The sequence below is a fragment of the Microcebus murinus genome, chromosome X, assembly GCF_040939455.1.
Source record: "Microcebus murinus isolate Inina chromosome X, M.murinus_Inina_mat1.0, whole genome shotgun sequence".
NCBI classification, from domain to species: domain Eukaryota; kingdom Metazoa; phylum Chordata; class Mammalia; order Primates; family Cheirogaleidae; genus Microcebus; species Microcebus murinus.
This window is the reverse complement of record NC_134136.1, coordinates 115,759,769-115,781,982: the sequence shown is the minus strand read 5'-3', so window position 1 is coordinate 115,781,982 and position 22,214 is coordinate 115,759,769. Positions and strand designations below refer to the sequence as shown.

Genomic DNA, 22,214 nt, shown 5'->3' with positions numbered 1-22,214 from the left:
TGAGCAAGAGCAAGAACCCGTCTCTACTATAAATAGAAAGAAATTAATTGGCCAACTAATATATATAGAAAAAATTGGCTGGGCATGGTGGCGCATGCCTGTAGTCCCAGCTACTTGGGAGGCTGAAGCAGGAGGATCGCTTGAGCCCAGGAGTGTGAGGTTGCTGTGAGCTAGGCTGACGCCATGGCACTCACTCTAGCCTGGGCAACAAAGCGAGACTCTGTCTCAAAAAAAAAAAAATGTTGTTAAACACTGTAGGTAGAAGAGGCAAGGTATAGCCAAGACAACAAGTGGCCTTACATATCTGGTGAGAAATAGAGAACCATTGTACATTTTAGGATAGTGACACTGTCACCAACACTTCTATGTGTTGCAATATGTTTGTAGCAATTAACTTTGGTAATAGAAGTATAAACAAAAAAATTATAGGTTAGCTCATTGTTTTTTCCTTCCATAGTACACAGCCTTAATTTTTCATTTAGTGGTGATAACTATAGAAAATGTTTTTAAAGTCCTTATATTCTTAAAATAATATGTGACTAGATATAGATAATTTTGGAACTCAACTGAAAATATGCCACAACCTCCAGCATTCCTCTTTTCTGAGACTTCTTATTGTTATAACCTAAAGAAAATTTATAGATGATTTTATATACTTCATGTTATTTGATACTACCATTTGCCTGTTCCGTTTCTTTCCTTTTAGATTTTTAATGTTAAGATGGTTATGTCTTTTATAATTTATGTCTATTTTATCATTGAAAGAAAAGAGATTTAAATAATTTACAATCATTAGCAGTAACCCAACTAATAGCGTATAATGTTTTCCCTTTCAGTGTTGTCTCCCTAGAATGTCCTCATCTCTTATGTTCTTTTTCACATTTCTCTACAGTATGGATGGAGCGGATCTCTGTTTTGAAATCGTAAAGCGAGCTGATGCTGGTTTTGTATACAGTGAAGCCGTAGCCAGGTATGTAATCTATATCTAATCCCCAGAGGTCAAGGTGGAAGTAAAAGAAGGACATTACAAAGAAATCACATGAAGTAGTAGCCTGCTCTTTGAACTGTGCCTACTGCTGCTCTTTGCTACAGGAACATATCTCTTTTAGTATGCATTAGTAGAACTGAATAGCGACTGGAAATGCAGTGTACTGAACAATGAATTCTTCTATTAACATGGGTTTACATTTTTACATCAGTATTGCTATCTTTCCCATTTCTGATAACTTTTATACAAGAAGGAATTTGATAGCTTAAGAACCATGTAGAGCCAAACTTGAGTTGTTTGATTTTTGTTTTTTGGCAGATGTGTCTCATTAGTTCTTCATTTTGCCTTTTAGTGCTATCAAATTGTTATGTGACTAGTTCAGGCATCCTCAAACTACGGCCCGTGTGCCACATACGGGCCGCCTAGCACATTTATCTGGTCCTCCAGGTGTTTTTGCCACCACTGCCTGTCCTGCTTGGCAGCCGACTTGTCCCGGGCCCACAGTGCACACTCTCCAACAGTCTGAGGGACAGTGAACTGGCCCCCCTGTTTAAAAAGTTTGAGGACCTCTGGACTAGTTAATCGAAGGAAAAGCACAGAACAGAAACAATAGAAGGAACAAAAATAGGCCGGGCGCTGTGGCTCACGCCTGTAATCCTAGCTCTTGGGAGGCCGAGGCGGGCGGATTGCTCAAGGTCAGGAGTTCAAAACCAGCCTGAGCAAGAGCGAGACCCCGTCTCTACTATAAATAGAAAGAAATTAATTGGCCAACTGATAAAAAATTAGCCGGGCATGGTGGCACATGCCTGTAGTCCCAGCTACCCGGGAGGCTGAGGCAGAAGGATCACTCGAGCCCAGGAGTTTGAGGTTGCTGTGAGCTAGGCTGACGCCACGGCACTCACTCTAGCCTGGGCAACAAAGCGAGACTCTGTCTCAAAAAAAAAAATAAATAAAAAAAAAAAAAAAAAAAAAAAAAAAGAAGGAACAAAAATAAAGGCACCATTTTCCTGCCAAATATATTTGCTTCCTGCCAGTGTGAGACTTGCCAATCAAATGGTGGCCCTTTTTCTCAGTGGAGAAGTTGTAGTAAGGACCCAGTAACTCAAAATAAAGAGTAAATGTGAAAAATCACAAGAGCCATGCGTGTACTGTGCTACTTATATATTTATAGCAGTATAGCTTTCTGTTCTGGTTACATTATATCATAATTTCCCATTCCAGTGGAGTACCTTTTTAATACAGGGAGTACAGCATCCCTCCTCAGTCACCAACCATTAGTATGTTGGAGGGTTCCAACCCACAAATCTATTAGGGTTTATTAAAACTTTCTGTCAGTCGGTCACGGTGGCTCATGCCTGTAATCCTAGCATTCTGGGAGGCCAAGATGGGTAGATCGCTCAAGGTCAGGAGTTCGAAACCAGCCTGAGCAAGAGCAAGACTCCGTCTCTACTAAAAATAGAAAGAAATTAATTGGCCAACTAAAAATATATAGAAAAAATTAGCCGGGCATGGTGGCACATGCCTGTAGTCCCAGCTACTCGGGAGGCTGAGGCAGGAGGATCACTTGAGCCCAGGAGTTTGAGGTTGCTATGAGCTAGGCTGACGCCATGGCACTCTAGCCAGGGCAACAGAGTGAGACACTGTTTCAAAAAAGAAAAAAAACTTTCTGTCATTTGAGAAAAGTTTATATTAAATGATTATAACTTCCTCCCTTCTATCATTCCTTTTATATTTATAGCATCATAGACATACTTAGCTAGAAAAAACTTAAAGACTACCTTAATACAGTTTTGAGCTCAGCATGACTTGACTCTCTTTAAATTCTTTACCCTGACTCTTCCTGGCTGAGGAGCTAGGAACTTAGTCTCAGGGATAGAGCAACCATTGCTATAGTACAAAATAAAGAATATGCTCAAAGTAAGGTAGCTGCTTTTTTGTATTACTGGGGCTAGGGAGAAGAAGCAAATGAAAGTTTATAGTATGTTAGCTGTAGTTGCTTCTTTAGACTCCTAATGTATACATGGTAGAACTGAGGCTAAATATCCTCTTTGCTTTTGTGCCATGCTCTCTAAAGCACATTCTAGTTTTTTAAGTCCCATTTTTCTATTGTTTTGAGTTTTTAATCACTATGTTAAATTTTTATTCTTTCTTGTGGTTTAAAATTTTTTAAACATTCTTTAATACCAAACTAATCAACATTGGCTGGGCGCAGTGGCTCATGCCTGTAATCCTAGCACTCTGGGAGGCCGAGGCGGGTGGATTGCTCGAGGTCAGGAGTTCAAAAACCAGCCTGAGCAAGAGCGAGACCCCGTCTCTACTATAAATAGAAAGAAATTAATTGGCCAACTGATATATAGAGAAAAAATTAGCCGGGCATGGTGGCGCATGCCTGTAGTCCCAGCTACTCGGGAGGCTGAGGCAGGATTGCTTGAGCTCAGGAGTGTTAGGTTGCTGTTAGCTAGGCTGACGCCACAGCACTCTAGCCTGGGCAACAAAGTGAGACTCTGTCTCAAAAATAAAAAATAATAATAATAAAAAAATAATCAATGCTGTCTTGACTTTTCTTACACCATAGGTGTAAACCATTTTATCTGACTAAATGAAACTCTCATACTTTTGCATATCATTGTTTATATGTGGTTTTAAAAGAATTTGGAGGCAACTTGCCTTTTGTACTTTTCCATATTACTATCTTTCAAGAACAACAGGAAAAAAAGAAAACTGAAAATTCTCAATTTTGATTTTATAAAATAGTGAAACTCAGTGGAGGAATATGAATTTTTCATTTTTGAATCACAGTAACGCTGGGATACCTGGCATATATGCTGGCAGGGCTGAGGTGAAACCAGCACCACTTTTACTATAGTCATCCTTACTGCTTTTCCGTAACTTTGAGCCAACTCTGCCCCTGGGCTAGGTGTCAGGATATATGGGATGGCAGTATAGAGAGGTGATGTCATACAGTGAAATGACTTGTGGTCTCTCCCAATCTTGAGATTTATAGAAAAGGTAGATGTTTATATGCACCAAAATGAAAACCTGTTTAATTTTTAAATCTACCTGTATTGTCTGTTAAAATGGCAATTTTACAAAAAGAACTTAACAGAGTAGGTCAGAAAAGAGTAGCATTGAGACCAGTAAGTGACTTTGCAAAGAGAGAGGTTTAGAGACAATTTATTAAAGGCTCTTCTTTCTAACAATAAAAAGATATATGGGGGTGGTCAGAAAGTATTATTATGTGTGTTCCCTGTTGCAGAGGATCAACGACCATATAATAAGGCACACGTAGGTTCTTCCATTCTTGTAAAGTGTTTGACCAGATGATTTCTGCAAGAAGACTCTGAGACACCAAATAATCAAATTGATCGTGTTATTTTTTTCCAACTGGCTGAGCTTCAAGAGGAGCAGCAAAGCATGGCATTAAAATAAAACTCTGTTGAGTCCTTAGTACAACCCAATTAGTGATTACCTCTGTCCTTTCAGGGGTAATGAGTTGTGCAGTGAGCTAACACAGAGAATCAAATTATCAAATCAAACTCTCACAAATCAGAGCTACCTTCTTAACTAGTACCACGTCTTACTAAATAATTTCAAGGATACAGGCAATCAAAAGGCTCATCTGAAGCAGAGAGAATTGTGGGACATCAAGGGCAAGAGCCCTGTCATTTTTCCCATGTCAGAAATACATCTCTGCCCTAAAATACATGAGAGCTCTACCTGAGGTTTATAGGATTCCACACGCACAGAGGGGAGCATTGCAATTATGAAGCATCTCCATTTTATACCCCATAGAGTTGGAAGTTGGATAGTTTATATGACATTCTCCAGGAAGCCAACTATGCCTCGAAGATCATAGGTTCTATTTACCATAGTTAATCCTGAGCCTGGGACGTTCTGTTAAGGGCATTTCAAAGATAAGGTCTAGTCTGCCTAGCAGTTAGCATTAGTCTTTTTACCCAGAGTTAACTGAGTCACCTCTCTATTTATGTTCCACCACCCCCAAAATGCCTCCTTCCAAAGTAAATAAGTGGATTACTGGCCAGCTCTTTCTTTCCATGGAGTTATCTTTCCTGATCTTTAGGGAAAGTGAAGACAAACTTATGTATCATTGAGTTTCTCTGAAAGCATAAACCACATTGATGCTTCATGAAATGAAGTTTTTTATTAAAAATTCAGTCAGCAACTCTCTAGAACATGTGGGCTGATTTTGGTTCTCATTTTATTCTGCTTACACACCATTCACATGCATAGCCTCCCAGGATCATGACTAGGAGATTGGAGAAAGATAGTTCAGATCTGTCATAATTTGGGGAGAAAAAAAATTCTACTCTCTCCCCATAAACCCTATAGATTCTGCTGTATATATATGTTTGGGTCAAATAATTAAGTGCTCTCATATGCAAATTAACAATGCTCATTCAATGAGTTTTGTTCTGTTTTGTTTATTGAGGTTTTGAGGTAAGAATTTTCTTTAGGCTAAAGATAATTTAGGTTACTATCTCAGTACTTTGTATCCAAAGTAGTCCATTATGTAGGTATCAAGCTATGTCTACTTTGCCAAGTTTAAACTTACCCACTATTTATATGCTGACATCTAGGTGGACAAATAGGCTGTTCTTAAATCTTTGCCTAGGTTTAACAATAATAATAATAATAATGTAATAATAATGACTTAACCTTTGTAGCGTGGTTTCAAGTTTCCAAAACACTTTCACATTTGTAGTCTCTTAGCCATTTTAAGGGGTCACAGATCCCCCAAAGCCTGATTTGAGGACTAACAGGCCACAACACCAAGTTAAGAACCTCTAATTTAAACAAAACTTAATTACAGGCTGCACTGGCCCAGGCAAAGAGTATATGACCACAACCCCTTATGTGTATATATGCAAAGTAAGAGAAATTGAACACCAGAACTAACTACAGCATGAGCCTCACTCTCTGGCTTTGAGACAGGTTGTGAGGAGACAGTGATAAATGAGAACAAAACCTGAGGTGGTTTTTTTTCCACCTTTCATTCTAAAAACAGAACCCTTCTAATCAATTATAATACATGAATAATGCATGTGTGAGCTTGGTTAGATAGTAGCATACCAGTGGCTCATGCCTGTGATCCCAGCACTTTGGGAAGCTGAGGCAGAAGGATCAATTGAGGCCAGGAGTTCAAGACCAACCTGGGCATCATAGTGAGACCCTGTCTCTACAAAAATAAAAAAAGATAGTAGCATACCAAAGAGGGAACTTGATGGATATATCTTTTAATTGTAAAGCAGGAAGAGAGAATTTTTTTGTCTTGAGTCATGTAACACATACAAGGTGATTTGTGTCAGAAATCTAAGATCTGGAACCAAAACAAAATTTAATAAGTATTATACAATGAATAATGTCGATTCTGTTGCGTTTCTGTCTTGGCTGTTGGGAAGGAGAAAAATGAGCAAGGAAAGGGATAATAGGAAGAAAAGAGAAAGAAAGAGATGTGGAAGGAGTAAAATGCAGAGGAAGGGAAGATGAAATAGACACTCAGAGGAAGAGAAATAGAGGGATTATAGAACTTTAAAAATACAAGAAGGAAGTTCTAAAATAGTACTAAATAAACTAGTCTAGCCCTATTAGCACTTTCTAAAGACTATTCTTTAAAATGCTAACTTCTCCTTTGTTTTTCATCTTGTACTCCATGAAGAGCCTCAACTGGATCCCTGCTGGCTACCTAAAGAGTTAGACTACCTAGGATTTGGGCCTGGAACTGTCCTGCTTTGTTCAAGGATGCTGCAACTAAAACTTGACTATGTTACAAAAAGAAATTGTACACAAAGGGAGGTTCTTCTTGTTTGTCCTCAGAACTAAATGGAAATAAGATGGAGAACATACTCTGCTGGCAGATAAAAGGCTCTCCCCCTGCAGTGTAGTGCACAGCTCAAAAAAAAAAAAAAAAAAGGCTCTCCCCCTTTAGTTCAAATCCTTGGGGTAGCTCTGAGCACTGTTTACTTAATAGCAATCCAATTTAACTAAGTAGAATTGCCTGAGTACTGGAAAATTGTTGGGTTTTTTTTTCATATTTTAAGCTTGAATTTTTAGTTGGCAAAGCAATTTTACTTATGAATTCTGTGAAATTCTTTGAACTTAGCTTAGAAAATATAGAACATACTATTTCTTCATGAAGCACATAAACTTATGAGGCTACCAACTGTTTCATTATTAAGTCTCACTTTCCACCAATCTTGTCTGCTCAAATGAAAAGTGTCCATGGGCAGCTAATATGAAGGTGGGAATTATAAACTAGGGGCACTGTATATTTTTAAAAATAAAAATTTTTTACAGTTTTAGGTTTCTTTGTTTTCTTACAGCCATTACATGAGACAGATACTGGAAGCTCTTCGCTATTGTCATGATAATAACATAATTCACAGGGATGTGAAGGTAAGTCATTTTTATTACTTTAATGTTTGTGAAGAGAAACTGATATAACAATGATAATCAAAAAATTTTCTTTAATATTCTTATAAAGGACATCTTAATTTTACTTACAAATAAAAATCTATTTAACCTCTTCTTATTTGGAAAGTCATTGTACTAATTCTTAATAGGAACACTTTATAATTTTAGTTTCTTTATTTTTACTAAAGTATACATGCATGTATTATTCCTGTTTTGCCATTGTGTGTGTGAGAGGGAAATGAAAAATCCAACAAATAGGATAAACCGAACAATATCCTATACTGAGTTAATTGAGGGGGAAATTATAATTTGGTTTATATAGTAAAAGCTAATCATACATTTACATTTTCATAATGTTGCAAGGTAGAATAGTCAGCATTGTATTTTCTTTGCAAATTGTTTTTAAACATAGTATAAAATCATAATTATAGATGTAATACACTTTATACCCTTAGAATACCAATATTATCATTATTCAGTCTTTCTGCCTATTTGATCTGGTATCAGGTTAATGAGAATACTCAGTCCCTGACTCTTCATGTCAAGCAGAACATACTGGCAGGCAAGAAGGAAGACCAGTGGGCCTTCCTCCTGATCCCCAGCTCCTTCCAGGGCCTAGAATCACTAGAGAGCCCCTGAAGTCCCTCTGCCCCTGGGCTACACTTTCAAGCTCTGATATTTTGTCACCAGTCTCTCTCTAACCTGCAGCATGCATAGACATGGTGCTCCTTCCCTCAAGACATATTATTAAAGGCCTGGCTTCTTTGATGTATTTTAAATGGGTAAGAAAATTAAATAGAGTTTAGTTAAAATTTCTATAATGTTTGGGAAATATTAATGGAAATCCTTGTAGTTAAAAGCTAAAGGAAAGCAGGAGCAATTCCAAAACCATCTAGTAGAATGTTATAATAGCAAATTAAATCATTGAAGAAATGGACAAAATGCACATTAGCGTAAATTAGTTATAAAATATCTTATTCTTTTCAAATGTCATAGGAAAATGATACTGTTATTATCAAAACTCAACACTGAATGAACCAATGGATGCATAACACTTTTATAAAAAAGTATTCTTCCGTTATCCAAAGAAAATAGGAAGTGTGGAAAAAGTAAAAGGGGGGAAAATTGCCAACTATAGTAGCATACTGTGCAATTAATTAATTTTGCATTAAATAAGAAACTGCATATATACACAGTAAAATATATCTCCTTGTATATATTATAAAATATATATCAGAAGCAAATAATGTGAAAACTTAAAATGTGTAAAACAGTCTTAGTTCATGTAATAGCAGTATTAAAAACTGTTTTGCACAAGAGGCAATTTTATTTTGGATGAACTCCATTCTTGAAAGATAATTATATCAACGTCATATATAAATAATGATTGACAGTGTACTCTACTCTAATACTTTCAATAATATAGTCAGCTTTTGATTAGCCATGGTATTTGATATGATGACAACTCAAAACCAAATAAAATTCAAAAGTAGTTATATTTAACTTCACTTTCTAATTTACCTTCTGGTTTATTTATTTATTCAACAAATATTTGAGTGCCTACTTCATGCAGATTACTGTGCTTAGAGCCCTAAAAGTATTATTTTCTCAATAGGGACATAAGGTGTGTGTGTGTGTGTGTATATATATATATATATATATATATTATAGTAGATTATATAATATATACAGTAGATTATATATACACACACACACACACACATATATATATATAATATACTACTGCTGCAGATCAACACATGCCAAAACTTAGTGACTTCAAACAACAGCTGCCACTCCTTTGCTTGTAATTCTACAGTTTAGGCAGAGCTTGATGGTGACTACTCAATTCTGTTTCATGGGCTTTTGGCCAAGGTGGCATGGCTAGTTTCCACAAAGGCTTCACTTACTTTTCTGGCATCTCAGCTAAGCTGACTAGAACAGCTGTGAGCTGGTTTGCACTCTTCATGGTCTCTCAGGGATTCTCTCTCTCTACATGGTCCCATCTCCATCAGGACAGTGTCTTGGGGCTCCAAAATAACAAAAATGGAAGTTGCCAGGATTCTTGAAGCTTAGGCACGGTGTCACATTCTATGCATTTTATTAGTTGAAACATACTAGTCAAAAAAAATGGTCATAAGGCTAGTCTGAGTTCAAGAGGAGAAAGATTCATCTTTTGATTGAAGGAGTGCCAGATATACACAAGGATGGGAGAAGTTACTGGTAGCCAGTCTGAGTCAGAGAAATTTCATGGAGGAGGTCACGTTGGAGCCTGGCCTTGAGTCATGGAGTAGTTATATGGAGACAAGAGGACATTTCACACAGAACAGCATATGCAAAGGCCCAAAAGTAGTTTTGCATTAGATTATATTAGATGAGTTAATTATTTCTAGAGTACATGCCAAATGATTTTGAGGAAGCACCCAGAAACATGATAAGGAAAGGAAGAGAGAGAAAAGCAAGTCTCAAACTTCAAATTAATAAGAAAAAACCACCAGAAAAAGTGCCATTGTTCAGTTGGCCCACACAGAGCACACATTAATACTGATAGTCTTTATATTTCAGAACCTGAAAACTATACATTTTTGCATGGGTAGATGTAATACTCACATTTGGTTTATTGCAATTTTGAATGTTGGTGTATTTTTCTTAAGACATTTATTGAAAAGGTATTTATTGAGTTCCTACTATCTGGCAGGCACTGTACTGTCCCTAGGAACTGGAGCTATATCACTGAACAAAACAGACAAAATCACTGCCTTCATGCAGCTAACATTCTAGTTCAGGGAGACAGGCAATAATCAATGAGCAGAAATAAATGAAATAAGTATAGTAGGTTGGAAGGTGAAAAAGACTGCAGAAAAAAACTAGAGTGGTCAGAAGGATAGGGAGTGCTAGAGAAGGGCTTGCAATTGTAAATAGAGTGGTCAGAGCAGGCCACATTGAGAAGACAGCACCTGATTAAGGACTTGAAGGAAGAGCGGAGTGGGATAAGCTGATAGCTGAGGGAAGAGTGTTCTAGATAAAAGGAACAGCAGTGCAAAGGCACAGAGACGAGAATACAAGTGGCATGTTTAAGAACAGCAAGGAGGCCAGTATGGCTGAGGCAAAATGAGCAAAGGAGAAAGTAAAAGGGGGACAGGAGATGAGCCTGCCTGGCTCAGACCAGAGTAGTAGCAGTGGAGGTGGTAAAAGAGTAGTTAGGTTATGGATATATTTTAAAGATTGTGTCAATAGGATTTCCTAATATAACTTCAATAACAGATAAAACTTAGTTTTATTCCTGACCTTGTTATAGGAATATTCCAACATACTGGTCATTGCAAAACTTCAATAACAACACATTTCACATGGTTAATAATTTAAAATTTCACTTGGTTTGGTTTGTTAGTATTTTTGCCAATCAGTTTTTCTTTGCATTCAGATATACATTCAGTGACTTGTCTGTCTGTAGATTTGGCATGTATGTAGATTTTGGTTTCTGCATTTAAACTCTTTGTCGAAGTTTTCTTCCCTTATACTTAGAAAAGAATGGAAGAGCACTGCAATATTTCATTTCTCTTAGAAAAATTTAGATTTAATCACCTGTTTTATCTAACCAAGAATATTCTCTCTCTCTCTCTCTCTCTCTCTCTCTCTCTCTCTCTCTCTCTCTCTCTCTCTCTCACACACACACACACACACACACACACACACACACATACACACAAACGCATTAGGTTTCTTGGTAGGCATTTCTTTTTGAAATCATCATAATTGAGTCTAAAAAGGATTGTTTGGTTAGATTTGAGTATACGGTACCACATGACCTATAATGCAAACTGCTTGCTTTGAAGGAGCTGTTTCATGTGAAATTGCATAAAAGTAATCGTATAATCCTTTAAAATTTGGAGAGATATGTGAACATAGTACAAGGGTTTCCCAATAGCCACACTTAGTAACATTTTGGGCCAGATACTTTGTAATAGAAGGCTGTCCTAGGGATTATAAAATGCTTAATAGCATTCTAGCCTCTACTGACTAGATGCCAAGAGTATCTCCCCCAGTTATGACAACCATAAATGTCTCCAAACATTGTCAAATGTCCCCTTGAGCACAAAAATCTCCCATTGTTAAGACCCACTGTCAGAATGTTATAGTTCTCATGTTTTGCCTTTCTACAGACATTAATTAAGGCGTGCATGCAAATTTCTATTTTTTCTGTCATGTTCCCTTTAATTCTTCTTTTTCTTGCGAAAGAAGTGGAAACATCCATTATGTTTCAGTAATTTTTCTCTTTTCTTCCTCTCACCCCTAAATTAAAAGTACTTTAGAAAGAAGTAGCACAGTTATCAAGGTAAATGCAACTCCTGGCTCCTCGCCTTCCCTCATTGGCTCTGCCAAGCACTCAGAGTCTGTGGAATTTTCTCATCTCTCCTAACTTCTGCAGGCAGCCTTACAATGCTGTGTGTGGGTGTGGAGAGACTCAGCATTCCTTAGACTTCTCTATCACCCTGAGCTACGCACATACAATTTTAATAACTAAAGTTGAAGTGAAGCAGCTTCTCTGAGAATGCAAAGTGCTACACACGCAATCACTTTCTATTCTGAATGGGGCCTATTCCTGGGAAGCTTGGGCACTCAGTTTTTAGTTCTCAGAACTGTACAAACCCCAGTCGCATATACACATAGCCAGAAGCCTCCCGCCCGTGTATTTCTGAGTATGCTTCCTTTAAATGGTTTTCCTCACTAACCTGTGTGAACACGCCTGGCTGCTCTTTGGTCCCCTTCTGATCTCAGTTCTCCTTTCACCTACTTAGGGCCAGCCTTTATTATAAGCCTTAAAGTATTCCTTCCTCTCTTGCTCTCAGTTGCTGATGTTTCTTTTACATCTGTTACCATAATTCCCAAAAGTCCTCATGTTGTATAGAGAAATTTAAATTCTCATTAAAACAAAAACTTATTATTTTTTTTTTAGACAGAGTCTCGCTTTGTTGCCCAGGCTAGAGTGAGTGCCATGGCGTCAGCCTAGCTCACAGCAACCTCAAACTCCTGGGCTCAAGCGATCCTCCTTCCTCCTGCCTCAGCCTCCCGAGTAGCTGGGACTACAGGCATGCACCACCATGCCCGGCTAATTTTTTCTATATATATTAGTTGGCCAATGAATTTCTTTCTATTATTTTAATAGTAGAGACGGGGTCTCACTCAAGCTGGTTTTGAACTCCTGACCTCGAGCAATCCGCCCACCTCAGCCTCCCAGAGTGCTAGGATTACAGGTGTGAGCCACCTCGCCCAGCCAAAAACGTATTCTTTATTAAAAGAAACACACTGGTTAATATTCTGTATTACTTGTGTAAGGTTGTTGAACATAATGTGCAAGTTCAGTTTGGATGTGGGGTTTTAATAATTATACTTAGGAAAATCTCTATATACATGTTCATCATAAATTTATCCTGCGTATCTGTTATGCTTCTCTTCTGCAAACCCATCCTCCAGAGAAAGAAATCAACTATTTGATTTAAAAAAAAAAAAAAAAGCTTCTTTTGCTTATTAGAGGTGAATCCTTTCACAGCTCCTCTTCTTCTGAGCCAGGGGTGGCATATATGATATAGCCAAAGAGGTTTTCCTGTCAGGTGTAAAATTTTTCTAGCTGTAGTAACTCTTCCCAGTGATATCAGTTCAATTGGAATTTGGGGCTGTGTTAAGAAGAAGGTCCATGGCATTAGGGTTGTTCAATTGAAATGCCTTTTGTGATTTGCCAGCAAGATTTCCTTTTAGCTTGTCTTCCTACATTTACCCATAACTCCCACCCCGACAGACTACAAGGCCAGGCTAGGCTAAGAGTCCTTACCAAATCAAAAATGAAGGAGCCATCTTCCTCTTCTAACTAGGGAGTAGAAACTCACTTCCCAAGTAAGTAGTTTATCCCAAATTTTGTTTGTTCAGTCTTAAGGTACAAGCCACCTTAATAGGTGTATATATGGAAAGATAAAAGGGGAGATAAATATTTGTCACGCCTGTTTTCTGTAGTTAATTGTTGGCATAAGCCAAAATTGGAGATTTCTGAAACCCCAAATTTGTTTTTGACTCACGCAGACACATTAAAAACACCATTTTTCTGAAATGTAAACTGTAAAATTAGCATAAGTTTAGAAAGAAATATGTAAAATATTTACTATGACATTAAATAACCAGTTCAATTATATAAAAAAAAAATCAATGTGATTTACAATCAACTGTTTAGGAAAACATCTATGATGTAAAGGTAAACATGATGAGTGCAATACAGGGAATTAAAACGGGAGTATTCTATCAGAATGAACAAAGAGAAATTATATACCTCTTTTCCTGCCTTTTTTAAGTGTAGGAAACTCTTAATACCTTTATAAATTTTAAAGGAAATATCTTTTATTTAAAGTAGGGAGTAGAGCTATAAAGTGTTTTTTATATATTTTTTTTATTTGTTTGTTTTTTGAGATAGAGTCTCACTTTGTTGCCCAGGCTAGAGAGTGCCATGGTATCAGCCTAGCTCACAGCAACCTCAAACTCCTGGGCTCAAGCTATCCTCCTGCCTCAGCCTCCGGAGTAGCTGGGACTACAGGCATGTGCAACCATGCCCGGCTAATTTTTTTTCTCTATATATTAGTTAGCCAATTAATTTCTTTCTATTTATAGTAGAGATGGGGTCTCGTTCTTGATCAGGCTGGTCTCGAACTCCTGACCTCGAGCAATCCGCCTGCCTCGGCCTCCCAGAGTGCTAGGATTTCAGGTGTGAGCCACCTCACCCGGCCTGTAAAGTGTTTTTTAAATAATGATTTTTAGAAGTTTTAAAAATTATAAAACTCCTAAGTACAGTGAGATTAAATATAGCTTACATAAAATGAAAATTACTGGGCTGGACACAGTGGCTCAACACCTGTAATTCCAGCACTTTGGGAGGCAGAGGCAGGAGGACCACTTGAGGCCAAAATTCGAGACCAACCTGGGCAACATAATGAGACTTTGTCTCTACAAAAAAATAAACTCAATTCCATGACAGGCTAAAAAATAATTTTTGATGAAAATTACTGATATAATCTTCTCAGCTTCCCTTAGTCTAATGAGTTTTGGTTTTAAAACTCAGAATAAAATTACTGGTGTAACTGGAGAAATCTGGGCATCACAGGAGGTCTCCTGATGGACTGCAAGTCATTTTGTGATCCGCATGTCTAGGAAATCACTAAATTAGGCACCTCCATTTACAGCCAGCACTTAGGGAGGTCACCTGAAGTTCCCAAGTCTCCTTTTTCTCTGCAAATTAATGAGCCAGAAATCTAATTGCTACTATAAAAGGATTAATATACACTGTAAATATATGAAGCCAGAACATGTTCATATTCTCTGAACATTTTCATCTCTCAGTTAAGCATTGAAGTAAAAAAGGGGGGAAAAAACTTACTGGCCTGTTTTTGTTTATTTGTTTTTAATGAAAATTATACAGTTGTGTCAGAATAACCTAGTGATTTTGAACACATGGCTCTTAGGGAATCTGTACAGTAAATTGCTTATACACTTCTAATTCAGGAACAAAACATGCTATGAGATTAAAAGCTTGGAAGCACTATGTGAACTTACTTTAAACTTTTTAAACACTGAAAGAATTACCATATAGAAAAAAATGAGTCTTTAATGAAGTGACAAGTTACAGTTAATGGTTGATTTTATTTAACTGTTTTTGTTTGGTTCTTATCTGTGAAGAAAATATAAAGTACCATGAGAGTAGAAATAGAAAACCTCCAAAGGTACTTAGAATCTCTTTGGGAAAGTAGAAGACACACATTTTAATTATAATTTATATAATACAGAATATTATCGCCGTCATTTATTTTACTGACAAGATTACATGGAAGAAAGAAATGACCATTACTTACTCTTTAAATATTTACTTAGATATTAGAGAAAATTTGGGTGACTTAATGCAGTTCAATTTTTTCATCAGTAAACAGGCATACTTTAGGGTTATGATGACTAAAAACAATATATAAAAGCATATAAGCATAGTGAAGTACTTACTAAATGATAGCTACTCATAGTAGTAATATCATCTGATTTAATAATAATACCTATGAATATGGAAGTATTTTCTGTTCTACAAATGAAGAAATTAACACTTAAAGAGGATAACATGCTTAAGATTGTCCAGCTAAATAAGAGGTAGAGCCAGGATTGAACCCAAGGAGTCTAACATCAGAAACCAATCCCTTAACTACAATACTATTAAACTGCCTTATCATTCATTTCACAAAATTAATTGAATGTACCTATATGCCAGGTACTGTTTTGTCATTAATAATTTTATGTTGAATACATTAAGGTTTTCCTATGTGATGAAGATGGGCATATAATGACATTATATTAGCTTATTTTGACAAAGCATAATCCACATATTTAAGCATATTTATAAGTAACATCTCCTTAGTAAATATTAGAGTCAGGGACTATTGCCTCCCCCAATAACATGAGCCAGATAATTCCAAATAAATATGTTTATAAAGCCTTGGATTTTTACACTGTATTATTCATGCATTTAGATAAGACTTAAGCAATACATTGCTTATTTTTTTCTTTTACTCATTTTGCTTATTCATTTTTTTATTTTACTCATTTTTAATGCATTTTAAAATTACGAAAAATACAGGCCAGGCAGGGTGGCTCATGCCTGTAATCCTGGCACTTTGGGAGGCCAAGATGGGAAGATTGCTTGGGCTCAGGAATTTGGGACCAGCCTGAGCAAGACCCAGTCTCTACTAAAAAAAATAGAAAGAAATTAGCTGGAAGGATTGCTTGAGCCCAGGAGTGAGGTTGCCGTAAGCTAGGCTGACACCATGGCACTCTAGCCTAGACAAAAGAATGAGACTCTGTCTCAAAAAAACAAATAAATAAATAAAATTAGCCATAGATGGACCCTTGGATTCCAACTACTTGAAAGCATACAAGTCATAAGCCAGTTGCTTCTTTATCCTACAGTCATGAAATAACTGTGTTCTGAACAGAAGTATCCACAATTGAGTTTTTAAAAAATGATCCGTTAGTTTCATATGCAGTGGGATACTTTCAATATGCTTGATTTTTGCCTCTGAAAGTCTCTGCCGTCTCAATTTTCAGTATAAATAGGACTATAAAGTGAGTTTTATGAATATCTATATTTTTTAAATTTTTTTATTTCAGCATATTAAGGGGTACAAATGTTTAGGTTACATATATTACCCTTGCCACACCCGAGTCAGAGCTTCAAGCATGTCCATTCCCCAGATGGTGTGCACCGGTGCACCCATTAGGTGTGTATATACCCATCCCCAATTCCCCCTCCCATCTGCCCGACACCCGATGAATATTATTACTATACGTGCACTTAAGTGTTGATCAGTTAATGCCAATTTGCTGGTGAGTACATGTGATGCTTGTTTTTCCATTCTTGGGATACTTCACTTAGTAGAATGAGTTCTGGCTCTATCCAAGATAATACAAGAGGCACCATTATTTTTTGTGGCTGAGTAGAACTTCATGGTATACATATACCACATTTTATTAATCCACTTGTGTATTGATGGGCACTTGAGTTGTTTCCACATCTTTGCAGTTGTGAATTGTGCTGCTATAAACATTGTAGTGCAGATGTCTTTTTTATAGAGCGTCTTTTTTTTCCTTTGGGTAGATGCCCAGTAATGGGATTGCTGGATCAAATGGTAGTTCTACTTGTAGCTCTTTGAGGTATCTCCATATTGCTTGCCACAGAGATGAATATCTATTTTTAAAAACTAAAGAGGTTTTCTTGGTGCCAGTTAGCGAACAAGCTAGCATGTTAATGATGTAGTTTAGTGCCCCTAATAGAGCCACATGAACGCTTTTCTGTTTGTGGTATTTTCCATTCAAATGTCAACCATATGGTTGTGTGGTGAATTAGACTTTGTAAAGAGATTATATAGTGTCTTTTTGAATGTTTTATCTAATAAAAGAAATATGATGGGGTCTGTGCTACTTCTGGCTGAAGCAAGACAGGTGAGGATATTTTTGGTTTCTATTAAATAATTCAATTGCTGACAATCCTCTCTTTGGTGTAGAACATAAAATATGGGTTTAAAAATACTATATGGAAGGAAACAAACTAATAGTAGACTCTGGATGACCAAAAGATGTCTTTTCACAGAACTGTAAGTCAAATCTTTCTCCATAATGGACGTACAGGTCCTTATTTTTCTCAAATGGCTTACAAAAGAGTAGTATGATGTTAGTACTACTAAAAATGAAAATCCAATAAATGTGGTTCCAACAAGACTTGCAATCTGAGAAATCGTGGCTCCTAGTTCCATCTGCTGATTATAGCACTGGCGCTCTTCTCCTTCTATAGCCTCTGCAACCGAGTAGTATATGGTAACTGGAAGAATTATGCCCAGTACAACTCCCCATATGTAAATGCATAGTTTTCTAGCAAAGTTGGGCTGGCGAAATTTTTTCAATAAATGGCCATAAAATATTTTTTCATAGCACGAAGTGGTCTCTTGCGTGGAATCCTTTTTCATTAAGGTAGCATAGCGGCTTATGGCAATCCAACTTAAAATTAAGAGGCTGACAAACATACTTACATGAATGGATAGAACTCCCAGAAAACTGACCACTCTGCATTGTACAGATTGATATTCCCATTGGAAACCTTTCAGGAAATAGATAGCTATGAAAGGCATGGCGCTGCACACAAGCAAGTTTGCAGTCACAAGGTGTGCCAGGTAGATGTGTGTTGATGTTCTCTTACCTATTTTTCTTAAAAATATCCATTGAGAGAGAGAGTTTCCAAAGAGACCAACAATACAAAGGAAGGTGTAAGTGATCGGTAAAGCCGTGGACGTGATCACGGATGGCTGAATACATGTTGAGTTGTTCATTTAGATCAGATTTTGTTGAACTTTGCCACAGGATCTAGAACAGAATTGTAGATATTTAATATTAACATTAATATTAACATTATAAATAGGACAATATTTAAGCTAAATAGTAAAAAAAACAAAACACTGGATAAAATAAAATAGTAACAAAAATGTATTAAATGGAAAGGGAAAGTGTAGATGGTGTCTTACCTTTTCTAATTACGATTGTCCAGTTGAAATAAAAGCAAAAAATTATTTATTGTGATGGATAATGCCTTTGTCTAAAAAAACAAATTTGCTACAAATAGTTAAATGCCTAGAATTCATTATTTTATATTAGAGGAATGTATAGTTCTTAGAGTATAAAACAATTTGTTTTACCTAGAAATGTAATTTAAAAATTTTTAAGGCACATGCAATCAATACAAGATAGCCAAAAGAAAGTGTTGTGAAAGTATTTTGTGGCCACATTAATAGAGAGATGACTGATTTTTAATTAGCACATTAATTGTATGTAAATAGTTTTCAAAATGGTGTCTTTTCATGGCTAGGTTAAAATATTTCTCTACAGTATAATACCATTAGAATAGTCTCTTCCTATTTTAGAAGTAAACTCAATTACACATGAGCAAAAACCTCAGGCAAGGTCCAGAATTGAACAGAAGTGTAGCGACTAAGAATAGACTCCAAAATCCCAGGGTCATTACCAAAGGGCATTTGAAATATCTCACTTTAAATATTTAATGTTAAACTGTCATACTTCAAGAAAAAGTTTACTTTCAAATTGTATGTCAGACTGTCTATGCTTATTGGTTAGAGCACCCTCATGTGTCCTCAGTTGTAATTTGATATCTGGGTTTTTCAGGATTTTTTTTTTTAAGATACGATGTTTTAATCACAGCATAAATGCAGGTGTGGTTTTTTTTAATGTCTTATTTTTAAATCTTTCTTGCTTCAAAGGGTACATATTAATTGCTGAAAAGTCACATATAATTCCTTTTTCTTCTTATTTTTCTCATTTCCTTATTTCTTTTTTTTTTTATTTCGTCATATTATGGGGGTACAGATTTTAAGGTTTCAATAAATGCCCATTTCCCCCCTCCCCCCAAAAGTCTGAGTCTCCATCATGACCATCCCCCAGATGGTGCACATCTCACTCATTATGTATGTATATACCCGCCCCCTATCCCCCCCACTTGCCCAATACCCTATTACTGTAGTACCTATGTGTCCACTTAGGTGCTACTCAGTTAATACCAGTTTGCTGGAGAATATATCTGGTGCTTGTTTTTCCATTCTTGGGATACTTCACTTAGTAGTATGGGTTCCAGCTCTAACCAGGAAAATATAAGATGTGCTATATCACCATTGTTTCTTCTTTTTTTTTTTTTTTGAGACAGTCTCACTTTGTAGCCCAGGCTAGAGCGAGTGCCTTGGCGTCAGCCTAGCTCATAGCAACCTCAAACTCCTGGGGGCTCAAGCAATCCTGCTGACTATAGGCATGCACCACCATGCTAATTTTTTCCATATATATTAATTGGCCAATTAATTTCTTTCTATTTATAGTAGAGACAGGGTCTCACTCTTGTTCAGGCTGGTTTCGAACTCCTGACCTTGAGCAATCCACCCACCTCGCCTCCCAGAGCGCTAGGATTACAGGTGTGAGCCACTGCGCCTGGCCTATTCCCTTATTTCTTTCAGATGCAAGAAAAGTTATTGGATTCTGGTCAGATAAGATTCATGAGCTCTATTCAGAATCTGCCAAATTTCTCTGTGTTCTTCACCATAGCTTTCTGCACACTACATTCTCCACTCTTTTATTATCTAGAACAGGGTTTCTCAATCTTTTTTTCTTCTTAATCACATTCTCTTAATAAACATAAAAATTTTACCTTCTGATATTCTTATATGCCCCCAGCTCCTCAGGGCTATTTTACTTTCTACCCTTCTTCAAAATCACAGTTTTATTTTCTGCATCTTGGATTACAGAAATACGGGGTTTATAATTTTGAAATAATTAGTTAAACCAAACAATCCACACCCAAAGACTTGAAAACTTGAGGGCTACACAGTGTCTCTAGGTTCAAATAGTGAGACCCTTAATTAATATCTACAAGTGTCTTTATCGTCTTACTTTATTTATTTGCAATTCTTATTTGGAAAACAGTCCATATGTTTCAGTGAGGTTGTCTCTTAAATCTAGTGCAGCCTGGTGAATTGGAATCTGGTTGCAGTTAGTGTAGACCCTGGTATAAATATATAAAACCTAGTCTATAACTTTACTGATTTAAAAATCATTCAAGGCCAGGTGCAGTGGCTCACACCTGTAATCCTAGCACTCTGGGAGGTCGAGGTGGGAGGATTGCTCAAGATTAGAGTTCAAAACCAGCCTGAGCAAGAGCAAGACCCTGTCTCTACTAAAAATAGAAAGAAATTAATTGGCCAACTAAAAATATATAGAAAAAATTAGCCAGGCATGGTGGCGCATGCCTGTAGTCCCAGCTACTCAGGAGGCTGGGGCAGAAGGATTGCTTGAGCCCAGGAGTTTGAGGTTGCTGTGAGCTAGGCTGATGCCACAGCAGTCTAGCCCAGGCAACAGAGTGAGGCTCTGCCTAAAAAAAAAAAAAAAAAAAAAAGTAAAAATAAAAATCAGTCAAATAGAGAATGAAATGAGCCAGTTAAAGAAATATTTATCTGCTCAAAGTAGATTTTGGTTTTACATAAGAAATTGGAGGCTGGGCGTGGTGGCTCACGCCGGTAATCCTAGCACTTTGGGAGGCTGAGGCAGGAGGATCATTTGAGCTCAGGAGTTCGAGACCAGCCTGAGTAACAGTGAGACCCTGTCTCTACTAAAAATACAAAGAAATTAATTGACCAACTAAAAATATATAGAAAAAAATTAGCCGGGCATTGTGGTGCATGCCTGTAGTCCCAGGTACTCAGGAGGCTGAGGCGGAAGGATTGCTTAAAAAGGAGTTTGAGGTTGCTGTGAGCTAGGCTGATGCCACGGCACTCTAGACCAGGCATCAGAGTGAGACTCTGTCTCAAAAAAAGAAAAAAGAAAAAAAGAAATTGGAGTGATACTAAAGAAAAGCATTAGCCCCTGCCTTGTATAGATAACACATAATATACTAAGAACTGCAAAGGTAATGGTGCTTCTGTATGAATATTGATAGCAAATGCTTCCAAACAAAAGGGAGGTAAAAAGACTTTTGCAGAGGCTAGCTTTTTCAGACAGATGTTGAGCCTCTATAGCAACCTCAGTGTAGCAAATGACAACTCATTCGCCATCTTATCTTCCCAAATTTGTATCTACTATGTACCTTTTCTTCAAAACTACTATTTATTACAAAACTACTAGATAATTATTTTCTAAAATTTGGAAAATACTATTAAACTTAAGAAAGCAAATAGAAGTTACATGTTACAGATGCAGAACTGGTTTCCAGAAAATGTCTTCAAGTCTGCATTCTCCCAGCAGAATTCCTGTCTCGAGTCATTCATGCATACATTGTGTCTCTGCTAATTTGACAAATGAGAAAAGTTCTACAATTCTATGTTTAGTTACTAATAATTACCTAGGTAGTATGCTGACTGCGTTTCTTAATGATCAGTTCTCAAAATTTAAATAGGTTAGTCCTATCCTTATAGAGTTAATTTTTAAGCTAAAAATGAATTTAAAAATCACCCTTACCTGTACAGGTAGTTATATATTGTTCAGGGTAGTGATGCCAAATTTCAGAGTTAAGATTCTCTGATCTTCACTCTTCTAGTATACTTAGTCAATGTGAATAAATTCTTGCATGACACCAACTATAGTGGGAAAAAGAGGAATTAAACAGAGTATTGAAGAATTTCAATAGTTATGGTAAATGTAGCAACTACCTCCTCAAAAAAAAACCCTCATTTCTCTA

At 36.8% G+C, this 22,214-nt stretch overlaps 2 protein-coding genes across 12 annotated transcripts in view; one reads left to right on the top strand and one right to left on the bottom strand.

Annotated features, from left to right (window-relative positions):
• The window catches only part of CASK (calcium/calmodulin dependent serine protein kinase), a 381,055-nt gene that overhangs the window by 177,592 nt on the left and 181,249 nt on the right, over window positions 1-22,214 (top strand). For all 11 annotated transcript variants that reach the window (XM_075999330.1, XM_012781844.2, XM_012781842.2 and 8 more), the window contains exons 4-5: window positions 893-970; window positions 7,330-7,402. In XM_075999330.1, coding sequence (XP_075855445.1) covers window positions 893-970; window positions 7,330-7,402 — 151 coding nt within the window. The remainder of the gene's footprint in view (window positions 1-892; window positions 971-7,329; window positions 7,403-22,214) is intronic.
• GPR82 (G protein-coupled receptor 82) lies at window positions 17,248-22,080 on the bottom strand. Its single transcript, XM_020285066.2, has 2 exons — window positions 21,995-22,080; window positions 17,248-18,352 (listed from the first exon to the last, which is right to left on the bottom strand). The coding sequence occupies exon 2, from the start codon at window positions 18,316-18,318 to the stop codon at window positions 17,308-17,310; it is 1,011 nt and encodes a 336-aa protein (XP_020140655.1). The 5' UTR covers window positions 18,319-18,352; window positions 21,995-22,080; the 3' UTR covers window positions 17,248-17,307.